This window comes from Lonchura striata, chromosome 24, assembly GCF_050655825.1.
Source record: "Lonchura striata isolate lonStrDom1 chromosome 24, ASM5065582v1, whole genome shotgun sequence".
NCBI classification, from domain to species: Eukaryota; Metazoa; Chordata; class Aves; order Passeriformes; family Estrildidae; genus Lonchura; species Lonchura striata.
Genome location: NC_140726.1, coordinates 3,166,665 through 3,193,762, shown reverse-complemented (window position 1 = coordinate 3,193,762; position 27,098 = coordinate 3,166,665). Strand labels below are relative to the sequence as shown.

General features: G+C 50.1%; 1 protein-coding gene across 4 annotated transcripts in view; it reads right to left on the bottom strand.

Annotated features, from left to right (window-relative positions):
• The window catches only part of LOC110468166 (protein CEPU-1), a 360,951-nt gene that overhangs the window by 234,891 nt on the left and 98,962 nt on the right, over positions 1–27,098 (bottom strand). For 2 of the 4 annotated variants that reach the window (XM_077787990.2, XM_077787992.2), the window contains exon 1: positions 20,874–20,907. The exons of the other annotated variants lie outside the window; for them this stretch is intronic. In XM_077787990.2, the coding sequence (XP_077644116.1) occupies positions 20,874–20,892 (19 nt within the window). In that variant the 5' untranslated portion in view covers positions 20,893–20,907. Of the gene's footprint in view, positions 1–20,873; positions 20,908–27,098 lie in introns of those variants that run through there. 4 annotated transcript variants of the gene reach the window in all.

The window sequence follows — 27,098 nt, the reverse complement described above, 5'->3', positions numbered from 1 at the left end:
AGTAGAAGAAAATGTCACTTACCTATTAGGGGGAAAAAAGAGAAGAAAGAGGGAAAGTATTACACACGTATTCTTTGAAATCAGGTCAGCTTAAAGCTTTGAAATGGCAAAAAATGAAAGATATTTTCCTCCCACTTCCATTCCTCTCTTTTTTCCCAACTCTTTTAAAGGACTCCCTATTTTCAAAGGTTTCCCTGAGTCCAGTTTTCCCTCTGGTACAGTTGTTTTTTATTATTTTTGCTCCCTGCTCAGCCAATGCCCACCTCCTCCTGTCCCAGGTGTGCACACAGCTGCTCCCCCCTGAAGGAGCAAGGAAAGAGCTGGAGAAAAGCAAAATAACAAATAAAGGAGGTGAAAGCAGGGGCTCACAGCATGGTTTAGGATGGAAGGGACTTAGAGATCTTCTAGACCAGGTGGCTCCAAGCCTGCTCCAACCTGGCCTGCCAGGGTTGAGGCATCCAGAGCCTCCTGTTCCATGGAGGAATTAATCTCTGGTGGCCTCATCTTCACATATCTCAGCACATCCCATGCAAGGAATGGGAAATCCAAGCACAAGGGGAGCTCTGGAAATCTCCCTGAAGGGCTTTCTCCAGCTTGTTCCTGAACAAGTCAAATTCTCCAATCTGCATCCTTCCCAGTGCTATCTGCAGCCTAACAGGCCCTGTCTCTAAGGAAAGCTGAGTGCCAAAAAGAGATATTTGTTATTAAAGAGCAGTTTTATCATCCCCATCCATCTGCCTGCCCACCTTTACAGCACATATATGAGCTACATATAGAAAACCTCAAATGCAGGAATGTGATGTACAGCCCCACGTTGTGGGAATGCAGAGATTCCCTCTGGCTGCCCTGGGACCCTGGCAGGGGTCAGGAACCCCCCTGGACAGAGCCCCCAGAGACACTGGCTGTGATCTCTGGCCATGGAAAAGAGTTTTCAGTTTTACAGGATGAATTACCAGCTCTGAGGGTTTGATATAAGTAATAATTAAGTGTGGCACAGGTGCAAAAGTAAAATTTTAGGATTCTAGATGAGGGGTCCAAAGGGGACAAGATGGAGGAAATTGGGTGTGCCTTGTCCTTTTTCTCCTTCTTCATGCCCTCCATGTCTCACTGTGGTGTTGGCATTTTTCTGTTGGTTCAGGCTGGGGACACACTGTCCAACGTAGGTGACAGATATTGGCACGTTCTTGTAAATGCAGCCCAGGGAGTTTCTGGTATTTAATGTTTGTCACATCCCACTGAGGGCAGAGCCCCACACGCTGCCCTGCAGGACAGAGCTGGGCAGGGCAGCAGAACATGTGAGAGATCAACAGAATAAACAACCTGGAAACCAGCACAGACCAATTCTGGCTTCTGCTTTGGCAGGGGGCTGACAGACAGAGACTTTCTACAATCTGGGAATCACCAATGCCACAGATTCCGACACCATGTGCTCCAGGGAAATTTTCTTCCTTTCCAGGGAAAGGGAAGAAATTTGCTCTCATCCCTCCTGATCGCTCTGCAGAGCATCTCCATCCCCAGGAGCTGCCCGGAGGGAGCACTAAGGGTGCATTCAGGATGTGCTGGCTGTTCATTCCGGCTGAGCACGGCGCTGACAATTCCCACCAGGAGCAGAGGGAGCAGCTGGAGGACCCCTGTGTCCATCCGTCTGCCTCTGCCATGTGCCAGGCAGTCACACAGCGCGGCCGGGAGCAGAGCGCGTCCTGCCGCAGCCCGGGCTCCTCGGCAGCCTCCGTGCCCCGGGCAGCCTGGAGGGCAAAACCCAGCCCGGGGCTCCGCGAGGGGTTTCAGTGCCGAGCACCAGGCTGAGGCAGCCCCAGCTCGGGGCAGGGGCTGCAGCACCGAGCGCTCCCTCGGCTCCATCCCTGCGGCCACAGGGGCACACCCCACCGGGGAGGTGTGCTTCATCCTCACCTCCCTCCTCCTCCTCCTCCCCTTGGGGCATTCACAGATCCCGTCCGCCCCAGCCCTGCCTGCTCTCACACCTCCCTTTTGTAGGTACAAGAGACATTAATCCCTTTTTTCTGTGGGTTCATGAGACATAAATCCAAACTTTTCGCGGGTACAGGAGACATTAATCCCTTTTTTTTTGTGGGTTCGTGAGACATAAATACCCTTTTTTTGTGGGTACACGAGACATAAATCCTTTTTTTTTTTTTTTGTGAGTACATGAAACATGAATCGCTTTTTTTTGTGGGTACATGAGACAGAAATCCCCCCTTTTTTTTTTTGTGAGTACATGAACCACGAGTTTTTGTGGCTACATGAGACACAAATCCCCCTTTTTTTTTTTTTTTTGTGAGTACATGAAACATGAATCCCTTTTGTTTTTGTGGGTACATCAGAAATAAATCCTTTTATTTGTGGGTACATGAGACATAAACCCCTTTTTCTTCCCTGCAAGCACCTGAGGTCGAGACCCACTTGGAGCACGCTCTAAGTGCTCTGCAGTCCCAACCTAGAGCTGGCAAATTAAATCTGCTATAATGAATTACTGGTTTCTCATTCTAAAATATAGGCGTGGTGAAACCCTGCCTGCTTCTCACCTCCTTAAATTCTCCGGTTTTTATCTAACGAACCCTAAAATCAGGATTTCTGTCATCCTGCCTGCTCCTCACCCCCTTAAACTCTCCGGTTTTTATCTAACGAACCCTAAAATCAGGATTTCTGTCATCCTGCTGCTCCTCAGCCCCTTCAGCCGCCGGAGTTCGCTCACTTTGCATTGCGGAGCCGGGGAGGGGGCGATGGGGAGGGTTTGGGGCAGGGAGCTGAAGGCAGAGGCGGCGCTGGGCTGCTCGCACGAAGCCCCGGAGCCGCCGGAGCTCCAGGCTGGGCTCAGCCATCGCTAGATGGGGACAGAGCCCCAGCCATGCCCGGCCCGGCCCCGCTCCCCCGGCGCGGGCACCGGGATGCTGCAGCGGCGCTGCGAAGAGAGATGTCACAGCGAGCTCCTGGCACTCTATTTCCCCTTCCCCGGGACCCTGGGACTCTGATCTGATAACCCTGGACCCTCCTTCCTGCCCCAACAGGACCCCTGACATTTCCTGTTAATTCTCTTTTGCCCCGCTCTCCACATGGACACCACAGAATAAAGAGAGCTGAACCAACGTATTTCAGGGTAAGAGCCTCATTTGGGAATCTTTGCCATCTCCTGATATTCCTCTCCTCACAGCCTCGGAGCTCTGGGCTAGCCTGATATTCAGGGGGCTGAGAGGGGGGGAAAGTCAGAGTGGGAATGTGAGAAAATCCTGCTGGGAAAAGCAGGGTGAGGGTCCCAGCCTCGGAGCGCTGTGCGCGTCCTCCCGCCGGGTTCCGCAGCATCCCCGCTGATCCCGCTCCACTTCTCCAGCAGAGTGCTTGGATTTATTCCTGACATCTCCTTCTGCAACAGCTATTCCTTTGAGAGGAGCTCTTGCTCTCCCTTCTCCCTGCTTTTTAGCAAGTTTTCCTGTGAATTGGGTGGTTTTTGTTGTTTGGGATTATTGTCTCTATTTTATTTTTTTTTTTTCAGAGAGCATATTTATTGATTTTTCACACTGGGCAATGCAACACATTCTGCACCTGTGGGGACCTTCATTTGCAGGACCCACCATCCCCTATGGAACAGGAGGGAGGGCTGAGGGATGGAAAATGCATGACAGCTTTAAACTGTTGCTCCTGTCACCCAGCAGGACACAGGTCCACGGCAAGCACACAAAAAGCATCCCTTTTTTCCTTTTTTTCTTTTAATACTGGAAAAAAAAAAAAATGCGTTTTTCCAACTGACAGGATTTTCCTGATTAAAATCAGTAAAATTACTGCAGGTGGCTCTGGGATGATGTGGAGGGTCTGCTCAGATTGGCACCAAGGGCTGAGCCACTGGCCACCCTCCCTGTGAATAACTGAAAATCCACATTTCTCCCAATCCTCTGCTTTAAACACCCCATTCCAGCCACAGCAGAGTGGATCCTCTCCAAGCAGCAGCACAGAGGGGTGCTGCATCCCTTATTGCTGATCTTCAAGCAATAAGCCCCTTTTCCAATATCTGTAAATACATCCCAGGGTCCAGGATCCCCTTCAATCCCCCATGCTCCATCAGGAGAGGTGTTCTGGTGCTTTTCACCCTTTCCAGGCTTGGAAATCACTCACAGCCCTTCAACTCCAGCATGATGGAGGGGTAGGCACAGCTCTCATGGCTCCTCAGAGCTTCCCTCCTGCACAGCAGGATTTGGAAGACATCAGGAGATATTTCACTAACCCAACACTCCTCTCCCTGATCCCAGCCCCTCTTGCTCCCCAATATCACATCTATCAACCCTTGTTGCATCTTGTTGCATTAATCCCTCAAGGCAGGGGAGTGGGGGGAAAAAAACAATAATTATTTTAAAATCCATGCAAAAAAGCAAGAAAAAGGAAGGAGGATTAAGTCAGAAAAAGAGGGATGTGTGAGATGTTGCTATTATTGATGCCAGCACCCTGATCCCTCCCCTGCAGTTTCTTCAAGGCTGAGAGAGGTAAATAAAAGAGGGATAACAAATTTGGGCAAGGAGGGCTCAGGAAATAGAGCAGGACAGGTCCCAGTGTCCAGGGACCAGGAAAAGCCACGTCCATGGGACACAGAACCAGCCACAGCCCTGGGAAACTCTGAATTCCTTCCCTCTCGCCGATACTTTTAATAACCAATTAATATTTAGTCAACAAGTAGCTGTGCTAAATCCGAGGAGATGGATTTCGCAGGAGGGCTATTTCATGTTAAATGAGCACTGACTCATCAGCAGCATTTTCTGGGGATTATGGATTAGCTGCATGCCCACTATCCATCACACAAATCCTGGGGAAGGCAGCTGCCAGCGGGGCCAGCACGCGGCTGTCCCGTGCTGGGGAACCCCTGGGGAACCCCCACAGCCCCTCCCGGGGCCCTTCTCCTGCACAGCCCTGACAGGAACATTCCAGAACGGAATGGTGACCCCAGCCCGCCATCCAGACTGCCCCCCCCACTGAAATATGGAACAGCATGGAGCTGGGATTGTGCAAGTGCATATGCAGCCTGAGGGATGGAAGGGAGGAGAGCATCCTAATTATCAATCCTTGAAAAACAGGGCACACAGCATCCCAAGCTGCAAAAAAATCTCCCTCTCAAAGTGTGTTGATTGTGCAAAGGAGCAGAAAATAAAAAGTGGGTCCTTCCATCCCTGGAAGTGGAGGCCAGGTTGGAATCAGAAGTTGTTTTGGAGTCAGATTGTCCTCAAACCTCCTTCCTACTGAAACTGCTCTAGGATTTTAGGATACAGGAGCACAGGGCTCCTGCAGACAGCATGGGAAGCATCACCTCTCTGACGAGAAGGGAAAACTCATCGTGCCCAGTCCTGTCCCTGAGGAACAGCAAATCCTGCTGCTGATGCTCCTTCTCCCCTCCTAATCCAGCAAGAGACCCCCGGGCAGTCCTGCCCTCCCACAAACCCACTTCAGGCTGCTTTTGGGTTTTGTTCATGGGGACCCCTCCCCTATGAAGTTATTCCTTGCTGATCCAAATGCCAGTGGCCACATGGCAGCTTCCCCCTCGCAGCCCATCCCTTTGGGATCCCTGGGAGCAGGGTGGGATCAGGGGATCCGGGCAGGGCTGGGCTCTGCTCCGCCGCTTATCAGCGCTGCTTCTGCTGGAGGAGGTGATTAACTCCCTGACCTGCCAAGCTTTAACGCGACCTCCGAGAATAGATAGGATCTTGTTATCTTGTAATGAGTTTTATGGCTTATTTCAGTACATTTTGGCCATGTTTCTCCAGTGATTAAGGCAATTATCAGCCTGTGCGTTTCAGGATTATGAATTATGGAGCCTCTGAAAGGCTACAGAGATTTAATATCTCTCAGCGTCCCTCTGCCACACTTCCAGCACTTAACTGGCTCTAGACTCGTTCTGTTTGGAGCATGGGAATGAGGGCACAGCAAAGGAATTGTGCATCACAGCTTGTGGGTGATATCCAGCCCTTACAGTTAAAACACAGAATTTTAACACTGCGTGAGCCGGGGTGCAGGGCACAGCCACAGCCCAGCAGGGACAGGCGGTGCCTGTCGGGGACTGGGAGCAGGGTCTGGGTGTCCTGGCCCTTGCAGGAGTGAGGCTCAGATCCCAGGCTGGGATCTGGGGGATGTGATTTAATCCGGGAAGGCCAGTCCATCTGAGCTGGCCTGTGGCCATTTCAGGGCTCAGTGTCTCACCTGGCTGGGGACACCCAGTCCTACTTGTGGCCCTCTCCCCGGGGTGCCCTGTCCCATCTGAAGCTTTTTTAGAAACCTAATGCCACTGAGCAGCTTAGGCCTGGGCTAAGGGACATTTCCTGTCAGACCTACCTGGCCTTGGCCCTGCCCAGAGCTGTCCTGGGTAAAAGGCACTGCCAAGCTGGAGCCATCCACGTGGACAATGGCAGTGGCACCTGGCTCTCCTAAAAGCTTTCAGAGCACCTCAAGGAAAGGTATCAGCATGCCTTTGTGGAAAGGGAAACTGAGGCACGATGTGTTGTTGTTGGGGATGAAATCCCCTTTCAGCCTGGGACTGCCATGAGCAAAACCAGCCTGAGATGATGCTGAGGTGGATTTGTGGGAGGGCAGGACTGACTGGGGGTGTCCTGGGTGGGTAAGGAGGAGACAGAGCATCAGCAGCAGCAGGTTTTGTGCTCAGCAGCCTGACCCTGGCACCACACCGAAGGGCAATCCCTGCCCAAACCCACTCTCACACGCAGAGGTGGTTTGCACCAAAGCCATGCCCAGCACTGCCCTGCTGCAGGGCCTCAGCCCAGAGGCACAAAGGACATTTGGAGGCTCTTGCAAACCCCAGATTCCACCTAAATGTAAAAATACTCCGCTTGCCTGTCCCTGGCTGCAATGGGGACAGCTGAGGCCAGGCAGGGCTGAGTCCTGCTGCCATCACCCATCCTTAGCACCATCCAGATGGAGCCTTTTAACAATCTCGAGCCACGCTTGGTTTTATTTTTATTTTTTGCTCCCTGCAAATGATCACTAGAACTTGATGGCTGCTTGGGAAAACACAGACGACAGCAGAAACCTTTTGGTGCGAGAAGCTGTGCTGGCTCAGCTTCCTCCTCTCCCTCTCCGTGCGGATGCGGGTGCTTTTTCCCAAGCAGAAAAACGAAAAATATTAATTTTGCATAGAAATAAAATTAAGCTTTTGGAAACGAGCTTCAAGAAATAAAGCCATTGCTTGAGTTAATTAAGAAGTGATTACACTGAAAGGCTGTGATAAAAGCTTCACACACCGAGCTGCTGCCACAGGCTGGGATGGGGAAAGACCTGGGCATCATCCTGGGGAGGCGATGGGGAAGAGCAGCACTGGGCTGGGCCCAGCCCTTGCTCTGCCCCCTTTGCTCTGCTCCATCTGCTCTCCATCCCTCACCCAGCGCTGGACTCAGCGAAGTCATTCCACAAAGCACTGGATACAAAAAATATGCAAACCCAGGCTTCCCCCAAGGGGTGCAAGTGCCTCTGCCCTCCAAGAGATGACAGATAAAATCCCCTGTTACTGGAGAAAGGTAATTTGACATAACAGCTGTTCTGACATTCTCTCCCTATGGATATTGCCTGCAATAAGAATGCAAATCAGCACTCTTTGCACTTCTCCTGGAGAGCAACTTTCACCTGAGAGCACTTCCAAAACGTGAGCTCATTACCACCCACCTCCTCCGGAGCAGCTCTGCCCGGCTGCTCTGCCCTGGCCACCGGGAGCAGAACCTGCACCCTGCTGGCCCGAGCAGCAGGAAAAACAGGAAACTTGTCCTGATCTTGGCAGGAAAACCACTGTTCATCACCTTGCCTCAGTTTCCACACGGTAAAAAATCAAGATGCCTGTGGTGGTAAAAGAGCAGGAGACGTAGAGACAAAGATTGCAGGCAGCAAGAGCACGGGGTGGCTTCTCAGAGAGATGCTTTCACTCATCAAGCACCATATCTCCGAGTCAAAATGAAGGCACCCATCTACAGACCCTTCCCTGGGTGCTCCCATCCTCTGGGATGAAGGGCTGTGCTGGTCTCAGCCCTGTTCCAAGGGGGAGGACCCTCCTCACCCCTCCTCCCCATCGCTCCACTGCCTGGACACAAGAGGCTCCAAACCTCGAGTGAAAAGTGCCCTGCTGCTCTCTGTATGGCAGCTACTAATTATCCTGGAATTCATGGGCTGCCGGGATGCAGGAAGATGGATACTTAACAGCAGCTTCGGATCATTTGCCATTCATTCCACAGCGATGCCTGGCTGGCAACTGACCTCTGTGGAATCAACCCCGTCCTACACCCACCCCACTGCAGGCTGGACTCCCAGATTTGCACCACAGCTCAGCAGGAGAAGGGAAAAGATCCCAAGCTCCCCCGCTCCAGATGGGAGCCATTCAGCCTTCCCCATCCACAGGGACCCAAAGCCGTGTCCAGCATCCTGCCAGCCACCCCCTCATTGAGCATGCAGGGGGGCTTGCTCCCTCCTGTTGATGATATTTTACTTTGTATAATTAAACCTTAATGAGAATAGGGACCAGAGCTTCCCCAGCAAGCCTCCTAACCTCTGAACGGGCTCCTAATTAATAAACACCTATTGGTATACAAGGCAGAGCTCTGAGCAGGGGCCAGCCCAGCACCCCCATCTGCCAACGTCCTTCAGCACTTCCCTGTGAGCTGCAGGTTCAAATTCCCCAGGCAAGGAAAAAAAAAAAGCAGGATTGATTCCCAGGCGGCTGCTCTAAGTCCTCAGCTACTGGATTAAAACACAGTTATCACCACTCCATTGCTTCCGTCAATCTAGACCCGATTTTTTTTCCCCTCCTGCAGTTGAGCATTTTGATTAATTCAAATCACATCGCTCCCAGACAAGTCACAGGGATTTACTATCCACTGGAAAACAGATGTACAGGTGGACTAAGGCTCCTCCACGTCCAAAAACTCAGCTTTGAGCTGCTCTGGCATATGGAAAACCCCCTTAACCTTAAACTCAGCGCTGGGGAGCACTGGGGAGCCAGGCTAGGCTGGAGCAGTCCCATCCATCTCTTCAAACAAGCCCTGCAAAACAAATGTCACAACAAAAGGGATGTGGGACTGCGGAGGTGCAGCCCCTCCAGCCTGGAGGAGATGCTCCGAGGCATCCTGAAATGCAGAGTTTGATGGATGGAGGAGGGATGCTGGCAGCGCAGGGACGGGGCTTAAACTTCACGTTGGAAAAATGTCAATCTTTCCATCCTGCAACACAGAATATGGCTCTGGTTCATCCTGACCAATTAAAGGAAACCTGTTAGCAACTCCTCTGTTATCATTTTCACTGGAGCTGGTGGAGCAGCAGCTATTTTTTCCTAGACAGACACCCCCTAAGGTGCTTCTCACCACCAAGGCAACAGTAGTCCTACAAAACAGGAAAAAATTTAAATCACCCATCCCACATAGGAAACCAAGCCCCAGAGAGGAGAATTTGGCAAGATCTATAGCAGAGCAACAAAGGAAAATGAGGTTTCTTGAGGCCCCCCCCACGGACTGGGCCATCCTCACTCTCCAAACCAATGAAACCCCCGAAAAGGGACACACTTAAACAGGCTTAACCCTCCATTAAATCAGTTCAGTCTCACTTGGTAATTTACCATTGCAAGCAAAATCAATTTTAGCAAAGGTTAAACTAGTTCTGTCTGTATTAGGAGTTTGCACCATTTAAAATAAATTGATTTAAAATCAATTCATTTGATTTTGTGCAGATTTCTAATACAAGCAAAGGCATCACTAAGCTCAGTTCAGGTTTGGCCAGTTGCTTGCTTTATTTCCTTTCTGGTGCTTTCCCAAAAGATGTCAAATGCCAAATTAGGATGATAAATTTAAGAAATTATGAAATCTCCATAGTTAACCCAGCTTTAAATAGTGATCATTCTTTGTAAAATCATGATACTCCTCCAAAAGGAAGCAGCCTTGCCCCAAGTTTTCCAGGCAGCACAGAAGATTCCAACTTGGAGAATCAATACACAAAAAAAAGTTTTTCATTTTTTTGTTCCCCATCCTGGACTACTGCCCTGCCCTCTCCTCTTTGGTGGTCCAGGCTTAGATCATGAGTGGGCCCAGGTGTAGTTTCAAAGCATCTTTAGCATGATGAGGACTTAATAATAACCCATCTCTTCAATTCCTCCAAAGGCCTCTCTGAAATGAGGCCATGAAAGCTCCCTATTGACTGCCTGTCCCATCACAGGGTGAAAAAGGGAATAAAAATAGCTTGAGATAAGTGCAGGAAAAAAAAAAAAAACCACCAATGTCCCCTCCCTTTGTCGAGCAGAATTGACCTCTCATCCCACGAAGAATAACCCCCAGCAGACTGCCAAAAGCTTGGAAGAAGCAGGGAACTGTTTGATTTTCACCCCCGTGGGCTGCATAAAACAGGGAGGCAGGACCTTTTGTGTGCATCATCATCTCTAACCCAAAAATTCCCGGAGCGTGAGGAGCCATGGAGGCAGCTGGGGGGGACAGCAGGGCAAGGGCTTGGATTGCACTCCTAAGGAGCAGGATGGGATGAGGGTGAAGGAGAACTCGGGTAGGAGAGCTCTATCTCATCCCAAGTGACCTGGATTCCCCATTGCTGTCCCTTGGGAGCTGCAGGAGCCACCTTGGCAAAGGTTTCTGCCCCAGCCCACAGTGGCTGGATGACAATTCCCTGGAACAGCTCGTTCCTCCTGAACTCTGCTAAACTCTCAGCTCTGGAATGCCTTGGGACAGGAGGTGTCACAGGGCAATCGCATCCCTACTAAAATTTTACTGTGGATGTAAAATTCCCCTGTATCAGCCTTAATTTTGTCAATTTTCAGTTCCATAGGACATGACTTGGATGCTGGATCAAGTGAGAGCCAGGAGCAACTGCAGCTCAGCTCCCCTCCAGCAGCAACCCTCCTGTGAGAGAAATTGTGCTGGAAGTGTCCCAGGCCAGGCTGGATGGGGCTTGGAGAAACCTGGGATAGTGGAAAGCGTCCCTGGCCACGGCAGAGGAGTGAGATGAGCTTTAAGGTCTCCCCAACTCCAACCAATCTGGAATTTTATGAGCCTGTTCACATTGAAAAACACCTCAGAGAAGAGCTGAATATCTGGCAAACAAAACCCTGATCCCAGTGAACTGGTCCTTTAAATCCTTCCACCTCTCCCATCCCCAGGCATTCCGAAAGGAACTATTTACAAGTTCTGTATTTTATGGCTGAGGATGCAGGGAGTGATGTGCAGAGATTGGTTTTTCTTTCCCAGCTCTAAAAGATGGAGAGGAAAAGGATCAGAGGGGAAGGGAGAGGATTTGTGGATTTGGAGGAGGGAGCTGAGGAGAGGACAAGGTTGGAAATTTCCTCCTGGCAGCCCTTTTCAAGAAGAGTATTAGAATTTATTTTCAATTATACACAAGAATAAGCTGTCTGCAGTATAGTTAACTTTCAATTTCAACCAATTTTCGACACATTCAATCACAGATGCCTCAGTGATTAAGAATCTATGTTGCAAAACAATTCCCACTTTGCAACAATGCAATCAAACAGATCTACAACTCATAACCCATTATCCAAGAGTTTTTCAGCTCATTGGGGAAGTGAAATGGGATTCACCAAGCATGCCCTTTTTTTACCCAGTGAGCCCCTAAGCTCATTTGCAAACAGAGCTGCGACTCCAAACAACCCACACGGGGATGGTTTTTTTTGGGTTTTTTTTCTGGTTTTTGTTGTTTTCCTGCCCTCTTTGGAGATGCTGAAGTGCAAGGCTGAGATGTGAGATGCTGTTGGAGAGGCTTGGAGCTGTATGAGAAGGCAGAGGGGCGCTGGAGGGGGGCTCTCCATCACCCATAGGGATGAAAGGATGGGAAAAGCTTTGGAAAAGGTGCTTCATTTGCAACTGGCTGCTTTTCCCCCACCTTTTTTTATCTTAGAACAATGCTGCGACCTACAACGACACACAACAGGTCACGGCCAGCAAGAGGCTGGACCCCCTCCCATGCTGAGCTTGGAGATGCCTCCTGGCTTTCCCCATCCTGGTGCTGCTCCCGGGAAGGAGAGGAGCTCCCCCAGGGTTCACAGGGTTTTGGTGGCTACAGGAATTCTCCTGCCCCCACAGCCCCAGGAAACACCCAAAAACAGAGGCCAGACAAAATTAAGTGGTTCTTTTTATTGTAGGGCTTTCAGGTACATTTAGGGCAGGCAGAGTTCTCCCAGGGGCTTACACACAAAAATGGACTCACAGGTTTTCACACTTTTATAAGTTTGGTTCATTTGCATTTCAGGGGTGAATCTGCCAATTACAGCTTCAGCTAATGAAGTCATTTAGCCCAAGTTTGCTCCCACAACTCACTTTTGTTTCCATCTCTGGCCTGAGGCAGTGAGGGGTCCTTGACTGCCAGGCCTGGAGAGGAATTGTTGTGTCTGCCCAAATGGGGAAGCAGCAGCTCACACTGGATATGGAGTTTGGAGTTCTACACTAAAGAACTGCAGGATTACAAATAGATGAAAAATACAAAACCTAAAATCCTAAGGCATCAATGCCACAGGGGCTGCAACTTCAAACCCAAGGTGTTTCCTCTCCAGAGACTATTTTGAGTAGATAAATATGATTTGGAGCTGCACAGACCCCCCTCCAGGTACTCCTGCTCCTAGAGGTGCCACTGTGCCCATCTGCTATTCCACACACGGAGCACGACTGTCCAGCCCCGCTCCCAGGACCTCTCCAAAGGCCATCAGATCCCTCTGGGAAGGGACACGTCACCACTGAAGATGCTGGGAATAGAAGGGCTTGGGCTGATGGGAGAGGAGGAGGAGGATTTTAGAGCTCGCTGAGCCTGGAGGAGAGGCAATAAAGCAGCTGAAGGAAATTACTTTCCTGGGTAAAGTGTCGTTTTGTCAAGACCAAAGTTCTCCCTGGGAACGAGTTGATTTTGAGTAAAAACCATCAGGGACAAAAAAAAAAGAACTGTGAGGGACCAGGTGTTTGAATGACACACTTTGGAAAGGCAAAGTGGAAGTGCCACGAAACAGCTGCACAGACCTCAGATTGCCTCCCTGTGCTCTTACACTCTGTGGAAAGTGCACTGAAGATGCCTCAAATTCCCTGATTGTCCCTGATTTGGGATTTGGGATCCCCGGAAGCAGATGGATGTACCCACTAAGGAATACACCTGGCAGAAGTTGGGCTCCCCATCCCAAGGGACCCCACGTGCACCCCCTGCACCAGCTCCTCTCTCCTTTTGATACTGACAAATAACAATTTCAAACTGGGGAAGACACCTGGGAGAGCCGAGGCACTTGTGCTACAAGATAATTAGAGATTATTATAATCGAAATTTCATTGCCACATCAAACTGTGTCTTTTAGCATTAATTAATCTCCTCTCCCAGCCTCTGAGCACTCCCGGCTCCCGCGCTGTAGGACAGCAGCTTGTCAAACACACCAAAGACTTGCATCTCATTACCTTATCAGAGGGGGTGAGTGGGGAGCTGGGGAGCAGCACTGACACATTCCCCAGCACAGCCAGGGACGTGAGGACACCTGTAAAGCCACTCCTTGGATTGCAAACTTGTCAAACAAGGCATGTGAGGGATCTTCATCCCCTCACTGCACCCTCCTTCCTCTACCTCTCGCCCCTCCTCCATAAAAGCAGGCCTGGCAAAAATGCTGCTCTGTCCCACGGCACTGTGTGGCCTTGAATAAACCACAAATGAAAACAGAGACATCCTTGCAGGGCATGAAGTGCTCATTCCTTGCTCTCCTTAGGCTCCCAGAAGTTGGTGCAGCCATGCTGCTATCCCAGTTACGGTGTAAAAATTCCCATTTAACATCCCATTCCCAGCCTGGTGCATGAGACCTCCCTCCTTCAGGAGGTTTGGGGAAGGTGTGAAACTAAATCCAGTTCTCTGCACGAGGTTCACAGCAGCTGCTGGATGAGACCAGACAAGACTGACCTTGAAGAACTGGAGAGAAGCTGGACCCAGCTAAGGGCAAATTCAGACCCTTTCCAAAAGCTCTCAGCACGTCTGGAAAAGCCCAAACCAAACAAAAATCCACCTTCAAGAGGAGCAACCTCAGCACAGGAACACATTGCATCCCTTTCAGCAGCAGCTGAAGGAATTGGGCACCCCCAGCCCCACCAAAACCTGGCCAGGACTGTGTATATATTGGTGCTATGCATGAGGTGCTGTATGTTCTAGTCATTGATTCTCCACTCCTTCCATGGCTCAGCTGAAAATAAATATCCTCTCCCTTGTTTCCACCTCTCCACTCCCCCTTTCCCCATTATTGGCTTTCTGACAGAAGGCTTTAATTTATTCCCCCTGCCATATCTTTGTGCCGCTGTTTTCCAGCGCTTTACACCGTATATTACCCACCGTCCTGTGTCATTTAACTCCACAAAGCACTCTGAGATACAGTTTGCTTGAAGGATGCTGGAGCCATTAATCCTGATTCCACAGCCCTGAGGAATGCCCGTGGCACTGCCACTGTGCACACACACAGCCCTTCTTCCCGGCTGCTTTTACAGCCAGATCTCCATTGGAACACACCCCCAGCCTGATTTAACACTGTCTTGGTTTGAAAAATAAAACTAGTGAGAGGCTTTAAGTCAGAAATATTTATTAGGAAAAAGGAATAAAGGACTAAATATATATAATAGGATAAAAGAAGAACTACTGACAGAGTTAGAAATGCAACCTGATACTTTCTGGGGCGGTGGTGGCAGATCTGGTTCTGTCCAAGCAGTGGTTTTGTAGACTGATGTGGTTTCCCTCTGGAGGTCCAGTGCAGAGAAGGTCTCAGCTGTTCCTCTTGGAAGAGGGGCTCTCCTTGCTGTCTGTACAACCCTGCTTATATCCTTGATGGCATCGTTTGGCTCCTCCCTCTGGGCGGAGCATCTCACAATAGAACTGTGATCTTACCAGCCATGTGGCTGAAAGAACAGGTCCCCTGGAGGGACTCATCTCTGAGTCACAAGATAAGGAAAAAAAAAAAGGAATTGCAGCTCGAAGTGGTAATGGAATACACCCCAATATTATAACCTAAATCAAACACCAAAGCAGTAAAATCAAAACCTCTCCTGACCACTCGTGCCTTCTCCCCATTTTTATTGTCCAGGCAGAACGTCATGGGTGCACATGGTCCCAGCTCCAGGAGAGCGTGGTGAGCAGCTGGATCATGGCACGCAGAAACCAGTATGGGGAGGGGAATACCAGTCTCCTTCATCCCAGAAAATGGGACAATGAGATGATGAAAAGCACATCAACCACAGCAGATCCTCTCCTCGGAGCCGCTCCGCGCCACGCTGCCTGCAAATTGCTCACCAGAGGGAGAGCTTTGATGAAAAATAGAAAAGGGGGGAAAAAATTTAACGGAACGAGAAACTGTCATTTATTTTATTTATTTATCGGAATATTTCCACGTGGGGAGAGGAGGACGGGCATGATTATTCATCGGATTCCACACGGCGGGCTCCGCAGGGAAACGCCACCGTCGCGCTCGCATCCCTGCGCCGCCTGACACGTCGTTAGGGTGTATTAATTGTGCCAGAGTGAGAGATGAGAGAGAGCCCCGTCTCAAAGAGCTGCCAGTCCAACACAGCACCCTCCCCTCTCTGCAAAGCCAGGAATGAGCAACTCCAGCTGCGGGAAGCAGTCACTGGAGTCCACAGCAAGCAAACCCCAGCCCCAGCCCTTGCGCTCCTGCTCAGCGCAGAACGAGGGCTAACTTGATTTAAAATTATTCCTGTCTTCAGCATCACTGACACACAGCAATCTGTGCCTTCCACGGCATTTTCCACACACCTCCAGAACTGCAGAATCATGGAATGGCTTGGGTTGGAAAGGACCTTTAACCCCATCTCATTCCAGTCCCTTCCACAGGCAGGGACAGTTTCCACTGAAACAGATTCATCTCACCAGGAAGGATATTTTCCTGTTGTTATTTTGCTGATGGGGAAACTGAGGCACTCGGGCAGCAGACTGGTTTTCCCCAGGCCGTGTGATGCTGGAGCAGCAGCACTGTGGCTCCTGCCTGCTCCTCCTCTCCCAGGCTGCTCTGGAGATGCTGCATTTCAATAACTCCTGGTTTTTCTGCTGCACGCACGGGAATTTTAACAGCCTTCCACTGGCACGGTGACGAAGCTGCAAGGTTTGTGGGGAGAGCTGATATCTTTCATTGGAGCAGCTGAGGCAGGTGGGAAAAGCCATTTTTATGCTGAAAACCCAGATCTGATTGAGCTCTGATGAAGGGATGCTGCATTTGTCCACCTCCTCTGGCAGCCTAATAAAACCTCACTCCCACCAAGTTTTTAACACAAGGAAGCAGCAAACAGCTGCCAGCCCCCACCTCCTCCATTCAAACATCCACAAAATCCCTTGGGATATGCAAATACCTCCATGATTTCCCAAAAACCTCACAAGCAAGAAACTATTGCAAGGCCCTGAACAACAGGACGACCTGAAATTTCTACTGGGATTCAAGCATAACACTCACAAGTCACTTTCTTTGGAGCTGGTGGGGATCAGTTTTTTTAATTTGTGGGAGAAAAGGAGTTGTTTTGGAAGCCACAAGCACTTTGTTGCCATTACTGAAGCCAATATAATGGCCCACCTGGAGACACACTCCCCTGCACACAGCTCAGCATTCCTGAGAATAGGAAGGGAAGAAGTCTGAGGAGAGCTGGTTTTGCGGTTTAGTTGTTTGGGTTTTTTTTTTTTTTTTAAATCACTATAATTTAAAGGCCAAAGCTCTAACGAGTGCACAAGGGCAAGAGGCGACAAATGCCTCGGTGAAAAATACAAAATTACCATTTTAATGGATGAGTGTTGACTCCCTGGGTCTCCCCGGGGACGCCTGTTTGATTTCCTCAGCTTGTTAGCACAAGGATTTGACACAAGCGATTAATGCTGAGTTCATTAAGGGGGGGTGAGTGCTTTTTTTGCTTTTCCACTGGATTCATCATGGGCAAAAGGGCTGGGGGGAAAAGGGGATCAGTGGTAGGAAGTTCCTGCCCTTGAGGATGCAGAGATTGGGAGCAGCTCATCACGCCAGTGCCCAACAGCATCACCCCCAGAAACGCTGCTCATTCCAGCTCAAGCTTCAAATCTCTGCCCTCAGCATCCTCACATCCCGGGGATGGGAGGAACTGCCCTCCCTTGTGCCCTCCACCATCACAACAGAGACCAGATTTGATCCCAAAGCCTGAAAATAACCAACCTCTGTATTCCCTGGCAAGATCCAGCCCTGCAGAGGGGAGAAACTGAGACAGAGTGCTGGGAAGGGCTGACCTTGCCCACGGGCACCTGGAGCACCACTGGTAGAAGCCACGGTTGGACCAGAGTCACCATCCCCAGCGACACACACCTGGCTCTTGTCAGAAGGGCAGGGCAGGCGCTGTGCCTACGGATCCCAAACTGCCCCGCAGAGGGATGGATGCAGAGGGATGGGTGGATGATGGATGGATTATGGATGGATGGATGGATGGATGGCTGGATGGATGGATGGATGGGTGGATGGGTGGATGGGTGGATAGGTGGGTGGGAATGGATGCAGTGGGATGGATGCAGGGGGATGGATGCAGAGGGATAGATGGATGAAGTGGGATGGATGGATGCAGAGGCATGGGTGCAGAGGGATGGATGGATGCAGAGGGATGGATGGATGCAGGGGTATGGATGGATGGATGCAGGAGGATGGATAGATGCAGGGGTATGGATGGATGGATGCAGGGGTATGGATGGATGGATGCAGGGGGATGGATGGATGAAGGAGGATGGATGGATGGATGGATGGATGGATGGATGGATGGATGGATGCAGAGGGATGGATACAGAGGGATGGGTGTAGGGGAATGGATGGATGCAGAGGGATGGATACAGAGGGATGGGTGTAGGGGAATGGATGGATGCAGAGGGATGGATACAGAGGGATGGGTGTAGGGGAATGGATGGATGCAGGGGGATGGATGGATGCAGAGGCATGGATGCAGGAGGATGGATAGATGCAGGGGAATGGATGGATGCAGGGGGATGGATGGATGCAGAGGCATGGATGCAGGAGGATGGATGGGCTGCATCCAGCCCTGCTCTTCCCACAGGCACTCACAGCACAGCTGCTGTCCCCAGCCATGAGCATCTGTCCAAAGGGGGAAATCAGCATCCTTTAGAAGGATGGCAGAGCAGCGCCAGCCAGAGCCAGAGCCCGAGCCAGGCCTGTGCCACGACTCCATCTGACACTGCAAGGTCAGCTCCTGTCCCCTTCCCACCAGCCATGGCACCTCAGCTCCCAGGGGAGGCTCCCTCTTACACAGCTGGGAGATTTCACAGCCTTTGGAGAGAAAGAACAATCAGGGATGAATCCCCCTTTCCCCCGGGACACTTGGAGAGCCAGGGCTGCCTGTCCTGAGCCAGCAGCTCTCAGCAGCCCAGCTGCCTGCTTCCCCCTTCATTCTGATAAAGTCCCTGCTCAGCAAGAGCAGTTTGTTTGGGGTTTTTTTGTCGAGGAAGCACAAGCAGAGGTGGAAGGTTAAGTCCACTCTGGTGCTCTTTGCTAGCTCTCTGGCCGATTTGGCAGATGAATTCCTGCACAACAGGCAGCTTTGAGAAATGAATGCAGCTGGTGCTGGCTGGCTGTGCCCTGTCCTCTCCTCCTCAGCTCAATGCGAGGCTGGTGATCTGCAGAACCATGAGCTGAACCCCCAGGAGCTCCCCCGCTCATCACTGATGCTCCCACAATTTAACCAGCAGATGTAGGTCCACTGTTTTCCAGCTCTGCACCAGAGAGGAGCAGCAAGGCAGTCATGGGGAAGAAGTGGCTGCAACTAAAAAGGACTTACTGTTCGTTTTTCTTTTAAAAATAAAGCCCTTCCTCCCTTTCTCTGGCTCCTTCCCTTAATCCTCTCTCCTCAGGGTTTTTGGCTAAATGCCGCTCCCCAGGCATGGGGAGTGATTTTATATCCCATCACCTGGGGCAGGGAGCTGGGAAGATGCTTCCCAGTCACAGCTGTGCCCTGCCACATCAGCTCATGTCACCGGGCCATCGCTAAAGCATCATCAGCTTGCTGCAGAATTTCCTGCCTCTGTATTCCCCAGATGCCCACAGATCTCTCCAGGTCCTCAGAGGGAGCACCAAGACGTCACTGCTGCAGTGATTCCTGCTTTCTCTCCTGGCTGGAGAGACTTTTATTTTAGACAGGGATGACTTTGTGCTTCACTCTGCGTTTTGCAGCATTCTGCTGGTTTGGGCTGGGCTGGAGATCTGGCTGGGGTTAAGCCATGGCACACAGGGGATGGACACGCTCCCAGAGCTGGGATGTTCCAGGAACAGCACTGGCCTGCTCACCCCCAAGCAGCCCTGCTCTGCCAGCTCACAATCCATTCCCCCTGGGGAATCTCCCCTCTGCAAGGCTCTGTGTCCTCATCCCTGTCCTGCAAGGATGGCACAAGAGGTGCTGCTGGCATGGGCTGGCTTAAGGAGGGAGGCATCCCCCACCTTGCACCTGCACACAACACAGGTCCCCACGGAAAGCAGAGGAGGGAAGGACTGGCAGAGCTCCCAAAACCCCCTGACTAAGGAGGGTAGCCAGGATGGAGAGGGACATGGGGCCCCTCGCAGTGCGGGTGCAACTCAGCAGCCCCAGCACAAAGATTGGCTCTGCTGGGAGAACATCAGGGCAGAGATGCACAAACCAGCTTGGAGCAACTTGGTGTAGTGGGAGGTGTTCCTGCTCGTGGCAGGGGTGGGACTGAGATGTGCTTTAAGGTCCCTTCCAACCCAAAGCATTCTGGGGTTCTATGAAACACCCATTTCACCCTCAGCTCTGCCCAAAACCCACACAGCAAGCCCATGCCCAAGCTCTCCTCAACCCACAGCTCCCCAGGAGCTCGGTTTGGGGCAAACTGCCAAGGGCAGAGGGGCAGATGCAGGCTGGCCCAGCGGGTTGGATGCAGGGGAGCCCTGCTGACAAACGGCATCGGCACCATGACACCAATTAGCTGCTCTGCGAGGTTAAGACAATGCGAGTCCCGTCCCTGCCAGACAGAAGATGCCAAGGGAATGTGTTCTGAAAGGTTTGGCCTCCTTAGCATCTCTCCAAAGTAATTCCACTTGTAACTCATAAAGCTTCCCCAGCCGACTGCGCGGGGCTTGCCAGCTCCTGGATGAGACAGACATTTGTATGAGATATACAAAGCCATTTAGCTGTTCAAAAGCTATCAGCACTTACATGCAAGGTTGAAGCAGGACAGATTCTGCTGTATTCAGGGCATCAAAGGGGATTATCCAGGAAATGATAACAGATTTTAATTTAGATCCTCCAAGATGGGTATTGGGGCTGGGCAGGGAGAGGTAGAGAAAGAGAAGGGGGGGAGGCTTTAAGGCAGGGAGGGGGAGAAAAGAAAAATAAATAAGCAAGGAGAGATAGCTGATCACAAAAGTTGTGTCCACATGTTTACCATGCTGACCACGGAGCTGTCACTGCCACGTCGTCATCCCTGCACCCACCAGTGCTCCTTTTCCCTAATCCTTCACAATTCCACGGTGAACACTGAGCTGCAGCCCCTCCACACCAAATATTGCCATTTTCCTAGGCACAGCGTCTATTCCTGCTCTGAGCTGTTTTTTTTCCAGGCAGGAGAGGAAGAGGCTGCCCATCGGGCTGTGACTCCAGCTATCAGACAGTCTATCAGCGGCTTCTGGGTACATTAAGTTCTCCTTTGCAGCAAGATCTCAATATTCCTGTCCTCCCAGCCTGATTTTCCATGCAGATTTAAAGAGCTTTACACAATGAATACCTCTGCACCTCAGACATGCTTGCATTTATGTATTTTATCTAATTTGAGGGGCAGGGTCAGAGGCTTTCCACAGGATGGATGGATGGATGGATGGATGGATGGATGGATGGATGACGTACCTCCAGAGATGCTCAACATCAGCGCTCTGTGAGATGCTTTTTGGAAATGCTGGAGGCCCAGCTCAAATTTGAATACTCCCTCAAAATCAAAACATTTCATTAACGCCCTAAAAACAGCAGCTTTGTCTTTTAAACTGTTTTAATTGAGGATACATGGCAAACCCTTCCAGATTGAGGAATAGTTTAAGTCAATCCCAAGCCTTGTTTTCTTTTTAGAAGCAGCTCCTTGCCTCATGTCCTCTCCTGCCACATGGCTTCTTTGCAGGTTTTGCCTTTCTATTTCCGACAGTCCCAGATGGGATCTATGAATAAAACTGAAGAGGAGCTGGAGATTGGCTCCGAGTCATTAACGCAGCAAATATAGACTCTGCTCGGGATCTAAGGCATGGGGGGAGGGGGAAGAAAAGCTCCCACCTCTCGTCTGGAGGATGGATCCAGGCTAATGTGGAATGATGTATCCCTGCTGACATTAATGGAGCAGAGGGGACAGCTCTTGCCTTTTAATCCCCAGACCAATTCAGTGTACGCCGTGGATATACAAAATGCCTCTGGCTATGCATGACACAACTTTCCTGCCCAAAATGCTCATCTCCTGAGGCTGCTCTTGGAGAAAAAGCCCAAATATCCCAAAACAATCTGTTCAGTGACCCGTGTCTTTTCCCCTGTGGAAAGATGTTTTATACACAGAGTTCTGTATGAATCAGATCCCACAACAACAACTCATCCTCTGGTTTGACCTGCTCTGCCTCGAGACCTTACATCACACCCATCCCCAAAACAATTGCAGGAATTGGCTAGCTTGGAGAGGAGATATTTATTCAAGAGTACAAGAGGATAACTCAGAGCTATTTTTAGTCACATTGATCAAAATCCTGGTATTTGGTCAAGAAAATTTCTTGGGACAATTTCTTGGGACAATTTCTCACCATTCATTATACAATTGGGCTGGATGGATCAGGGGAGGGATCAAGCCCAATAAACACACCCAACATTCCCCCAAAAAACCCAAATTCCCCCCTTTCCCAAGCCAACATTCAGGACAGGTCTGTGCATGGCCTGTGCACAAACTCAGGTTAATAAAATGACCCAAAACCAAGAGGAATGAGCCCAGTGTGACAACCTGGGTGTCACCAACCTGGATGGAGGACAGTCCTTCTGCTTCCTGGTCATCCAGGCTGACCTGATCAGGTCAACATTACAAGACCATCAACTGATGAAAACCTCTGCAATCCATGGCAGAATCCCACCCACCCTTCAGTCGTGTCATCCAGGGACAAAATCCCTCATCCCTGCACCCCCACTGTCTGTCCTCATTTCTCCTTCTTGGCAATTAAAGCAATAAATAAAGGTGAAGGAATCTCATTCCATTTTTAAGGCAAAAAGGAATGAAAACAGAGAGTGAAGGGCACCGCTGGGAGGGAAGGGGCTGTAATTAAACCCTCCCCCTCTTTATGTTTTCGCTGTTTTTCTGAAGGCCTGACTAAAACGCCCTTAAAACCTTCCTCCACAAAAGCGGGAAAAAGACCCCCCCTTCCCCTCCCACCGCCCGCCACTAAATGGAATGAAATGGATTTTTCAAATGTCATGCTAGTATCCACTTAATAATACATTTTCCTATAGACAGGACAATAATATATATTTTAATCACTTTTCTACAGGCAAATAAACGGCATGGAAGCCTGGCCTTCACTGGCGCTTGGAAATTATGAATTTTTCAATAACCTTTTCTATTATTCATCCCGTGTTATTCCGTAACATTTCTATGTGAGGAATGTGCTTGCCAGACACTTTATGAATCTCTTCTTTTATTTATTAAACAGCAAGGTGTCTCCCTGAAACCCCTCCTCCCTCCTCTGGAAAGATGTCAGCAGAGCCTGAGCAAGACTTAAGACATAGCTAATTACACCTTGGGTCATTATTAAGTTCCCCTCCATAGGAGTGGTCACATGAGCAGCTCCTGGGATTCAGCTGGCTCAGCCTCAGGTGGGTTTGGGGGCAGATATCAGGAATAAAATCCAAAATTTAAGGAAGAGGACAATGGAGTGGGCTTCAGGGGTATGTCCTATAAAATATAGGGAGGGATTCACCCGTGGCACAGCACAATTCCCTGGGCTCTGGTAGGGATGAGCCGAATTAGAAATCAAGGCTGTGTCCATGGATTTTGGGTTTGAGAGAAGCCAGCTCTGCATCCCTGGCTCCTATGGGCACCCTCCATGAGGGTCTGCATTGTGTCCTGCTGGATTGGATGGCCAGAGGCTAAAAAAAAAGCCTTTTTCACACCAAAACATCAGTGCCCCACTGTCCCTCCTCATTTACATAGTGACCTGCTGCAGGAACGAGCCCATTAACAAAAACAAACTCCTTTTTGATGTATGTCTCCATCTCCCCCTGAGCAGAGGGACCAGCGCGTGCTCCGGCTTTGCCGGGACGTTGGATGCCGTGGATGGCACAGGAAGGGATCCAACAGGGAAGCACCACTTCCAACACCTAATACCAGCTTAATTATGGGATGATATCTGTGACTTACGTCCCTGCACAGCGCTGAGAGCTCAGCAGCTGACGGCAAAGGTCCTCTGAGGAGACCCAATTAGGAATCCAGATCCGACGCACGAGAGCCGAACGCGCAGCAAAAAGAAAAAGCAAAGGAGACGACAAGGAAGCAGACCTGGGATTAATCTGAGTGCTGTGCTCATGGATACCCATGAGGTAATGGTTAAAAAGATTTATAATTTGAAGGCAATGACCTCGTGGGGGAAGAGTGGGGGTGCTCTTCTTGCAGCAAGCGGGACCTTATTATTTTGCAAATGACATCTCCGTCGTGAGGCAGAGCCTCTCGCGCTGAAATGCAGATGAATAAATGATACATAGAGGAACTTTATGCAGATTCTTGGTGGAGATATGAAGAAAAGGGGGAAAAAAAGAAAAGACAGAAAATTAAGGCATAGATTTCCCACAGCGCTCCCGTTCCCATCCCCAAGGTTCAGACAGCCGCGTCACTTGGGAATTTAAAAAAATAAAAAAAGGAAGTAAAATAAAATGATCGAAAATACCGCCTAGAGCTCTGCACTTAAGAAAGAAGGAGAAGGAATTTTAAAATGGGATGCTGGATCTAAAAGCAGCTTTGGCAGCGCAGCTCAAAGCAGCCAGAGCATCCCTAGGCATGGTCCTGGTTCAGCATCTGGGGACCTTACCCCGCACACGGAGAGCTGGAGTTCATGGGACCAGCCAGACTCCGATCCGAGCCATTTTTTCCTCAGTATCTTTCATTAGCCAATCCCTCCTGCCTGCCACAAGGACGAGAGGAAGGACATCCACCCAGCCTGTGGCCAGGAGCCTGTTCCATACCTGTTCAAATACTGATAACTCCTTCTCCAGCTGCCTCAGGTGGCTGTGGGCTGACACTTGGCAAAGGATTTCACCGATAACTCCTTGTAATCAGGATGGGAAAACAGCCCCACTGAACCCAACAAAAAAATAGATTAAAATAAAAAAAAAAAAAGAAGCTGTGAGAAAAGAATGGTGACAGGGACTGTAATGGATTTTCAGGGGCGGGAAATGCTTTTCGTTCAACTTTTTGTTGTTGCAGCAGGGGGCTGGAATTGGAGGAATTGATTGCAGGGCAGGGATGCAGCTCAACATGCCAAGGCCAGTGTGCCTGCTCCAGGGGCCTTGCTAGACAGCCTCCAAGGAAAAAAATCATTCTTCTCTTGTTACTGATACTGTGATAACGTAGGGAATCCAGGAGGCAGAGACAGCATCCTACCACAGGAAAAAACTCAAATAAAATAAGGAAAATCTCTAGGAAATTCAGCATTTTCTATACCCTGAGGATGAGGAGGAGAAGCACAGAGAAACACCAGCTAGGTGCCATGCACAGGATGGCAAAGGTCATGTCTGAAGCACAAACCCTGCAGGTTTTATGCCAGGTGTGACCGTGGGCAGTGAATCCCAGTGCCCTCATTAGCCAGAATTCCTGTTTCATGCCCAGCGCTGGTTATTTTTAAACCTGCACATCTCACATGAGCAGAAAGCCCAGAAGACAGGCAGCTCCAGTCAGAGAAGCAAGATCCATGGACAGTGGCAGCATGGGAGGGGTGGAGGAACAGGAGAGCAGGGCTGGGACAGGATACTGTGAGAAAGGACAATCTTGGGGTTCAGTGTGGATGGTGAACACCAGAACTGTTCCAAGACAAACAAGAATTTTGGGGATTCCCAGCTCCTGTGAGGGCACTGAGGCACTGGCACAGGGTGTCCAGAGAAGCTGTGGATTCCCCATCCCCAGAAATGTTCAAGGCTGGGCTAGATCAGGGTTAGGAGATGGATGGGTTGGGTTAACCTGGTCACCACCTGGAAGGAGTCCCTGTCCATGGCAGGGGGTCAGAATGAGATGAGGTTTAAGATCCATTCCAACCCAAACAATCCTGGGATTCTGTGGTTGTGTGATCCATGGTCAGCAAGGCTGGGAGGAGGGAAAAATTGCTTAGGAGGGATTTCCAGGTGGAGAGAAGGGGTGGATCAGAGAGAGGAGAAGGCATCACCATCCTCATGCACTCCTTTGAAGCACCATCAGCATGGAAAGCTGACCTGAGTTTCCAATCCCACAGGAATTTCTGGTCTTAAAGGCTCCCAAATGCACCCACCTCTGCAGCTCTGCCAAAAGCACCAAGGGTGACCCAAAATTGAGGTCAACCAGAACCCAGCCCATCGCCTTGGCTGCCTGTCTTTGTCCTTGGCACAAAGGTTCTGGCAATCAGGTCCAACCCCAGCTGGTGGGAAGCAAGGGAGGGCTTTTTGGACCATGTGAACCTCATGAGAACCAGAATCTCCAGTAAAATGGAACAAAGGTATCAACATGTTCTGCTGGCCAGCTTCTCCAGAAGGATCCGGTGGGTTTGGCTCGGTGTAGGTACCAAAAGGAGCAGCCACGTTTTCCAGTGTCTTTAACAAGTTGGCTGTTGAGCCTCTGAAATTCAGGAATTTGTCCAGCAATCCAAGTGGAGCACTTTGGGAAACACAGACTGAACTAACCACTTGGAAAACAGTTTCCAAGTCTCTCTGAAGCTTTCCCCTGAAATGACAGCTCCAACTTTTTAATGGCACCCAAAGCATTTTCAGCCTGGTTTCCTGAGGAAATGAGCCTTACACACCGGCAGTGCCTGCCTGGCTGTTTCCTTTCCCCATCTCCAGTGATTTCTAAACCTTATAACCCATTTCAATAAAATCTGATGTAAGGACACATTTATCTCCAAGATACAAGTTTGGGGAAAATAGGGAACTAGTCAGATGAAAGATACTATTAAAGCTTTTACCCAGAGAAAGGCAGCACTGTGAATTCAACTTTTTTTAAGCATCAGAAAATCTAGCACGAGTTTGCTCTCGAGACACAGGCACAGGGATCCAGGAATAATTATTTCTGCTGCTCATGGAAGTAGCTGTGTGTGTTTTTTGTATGTATGAAATCAACACTAGAATATTTGCCTGGATAAACTAATCGAAATTGCTTGTTGGATGAGTTCACCGGCTATAAAACCCTGCAGTTACAAGGTATAATTACAGCAGCTTTTATTTTCCTCAACAAAAAAAGTCTTCATTAAAACAGAGTTAAGGTTGTAAACAGATCATTAATTTACAACAACATTATCAGATGGGTTACAGTTATTAAAAGAGCACACACTGAAGAGCCAGGAAACCGAGGAGTGAAGGTTAAAATCAGCTGAAATTTGGAAGGCTGAGTTTCATAAATATCCCAGCCCCAGCCTGAGCAGTTGCAGGGATATTGCAGCAAGGACACCTGGAGAGATCTGCATTATGGATGGGCTGGTGGGAGGCCCAGCAATGCCAGAGACGCTCCCGGAGCAGGCACGGACACGGAGCTTCCCGGGAGAGCTCTGGGGGTCTGACACTGCCAAGATCTGGTCTGGAGAAGGTGCCCCTGCTCGTGCCAGGGGGCTGGAACAAGATGGGCTTTAAGGTTCTTTCCAACCCAAACCAGTCTGGGATTCTCTGATTTGCCCCACTGAACACCACAGGGACCCCAGGAGGCTGAGCCCCACCCTGGATGGCACCTCCTGAGACCTTTTTGGGCTGCAGCTCATCTCACATGGATCATACCCCAAGGACTGAACCCAGAGGGGTCTGCCCAGCTATCCCAGCCCCACCTGGAACCCTCAGGGTGCCCCAGAGCAGTGACAGCCACAGGGACCACACCAGGGGATGCCCAGCAAA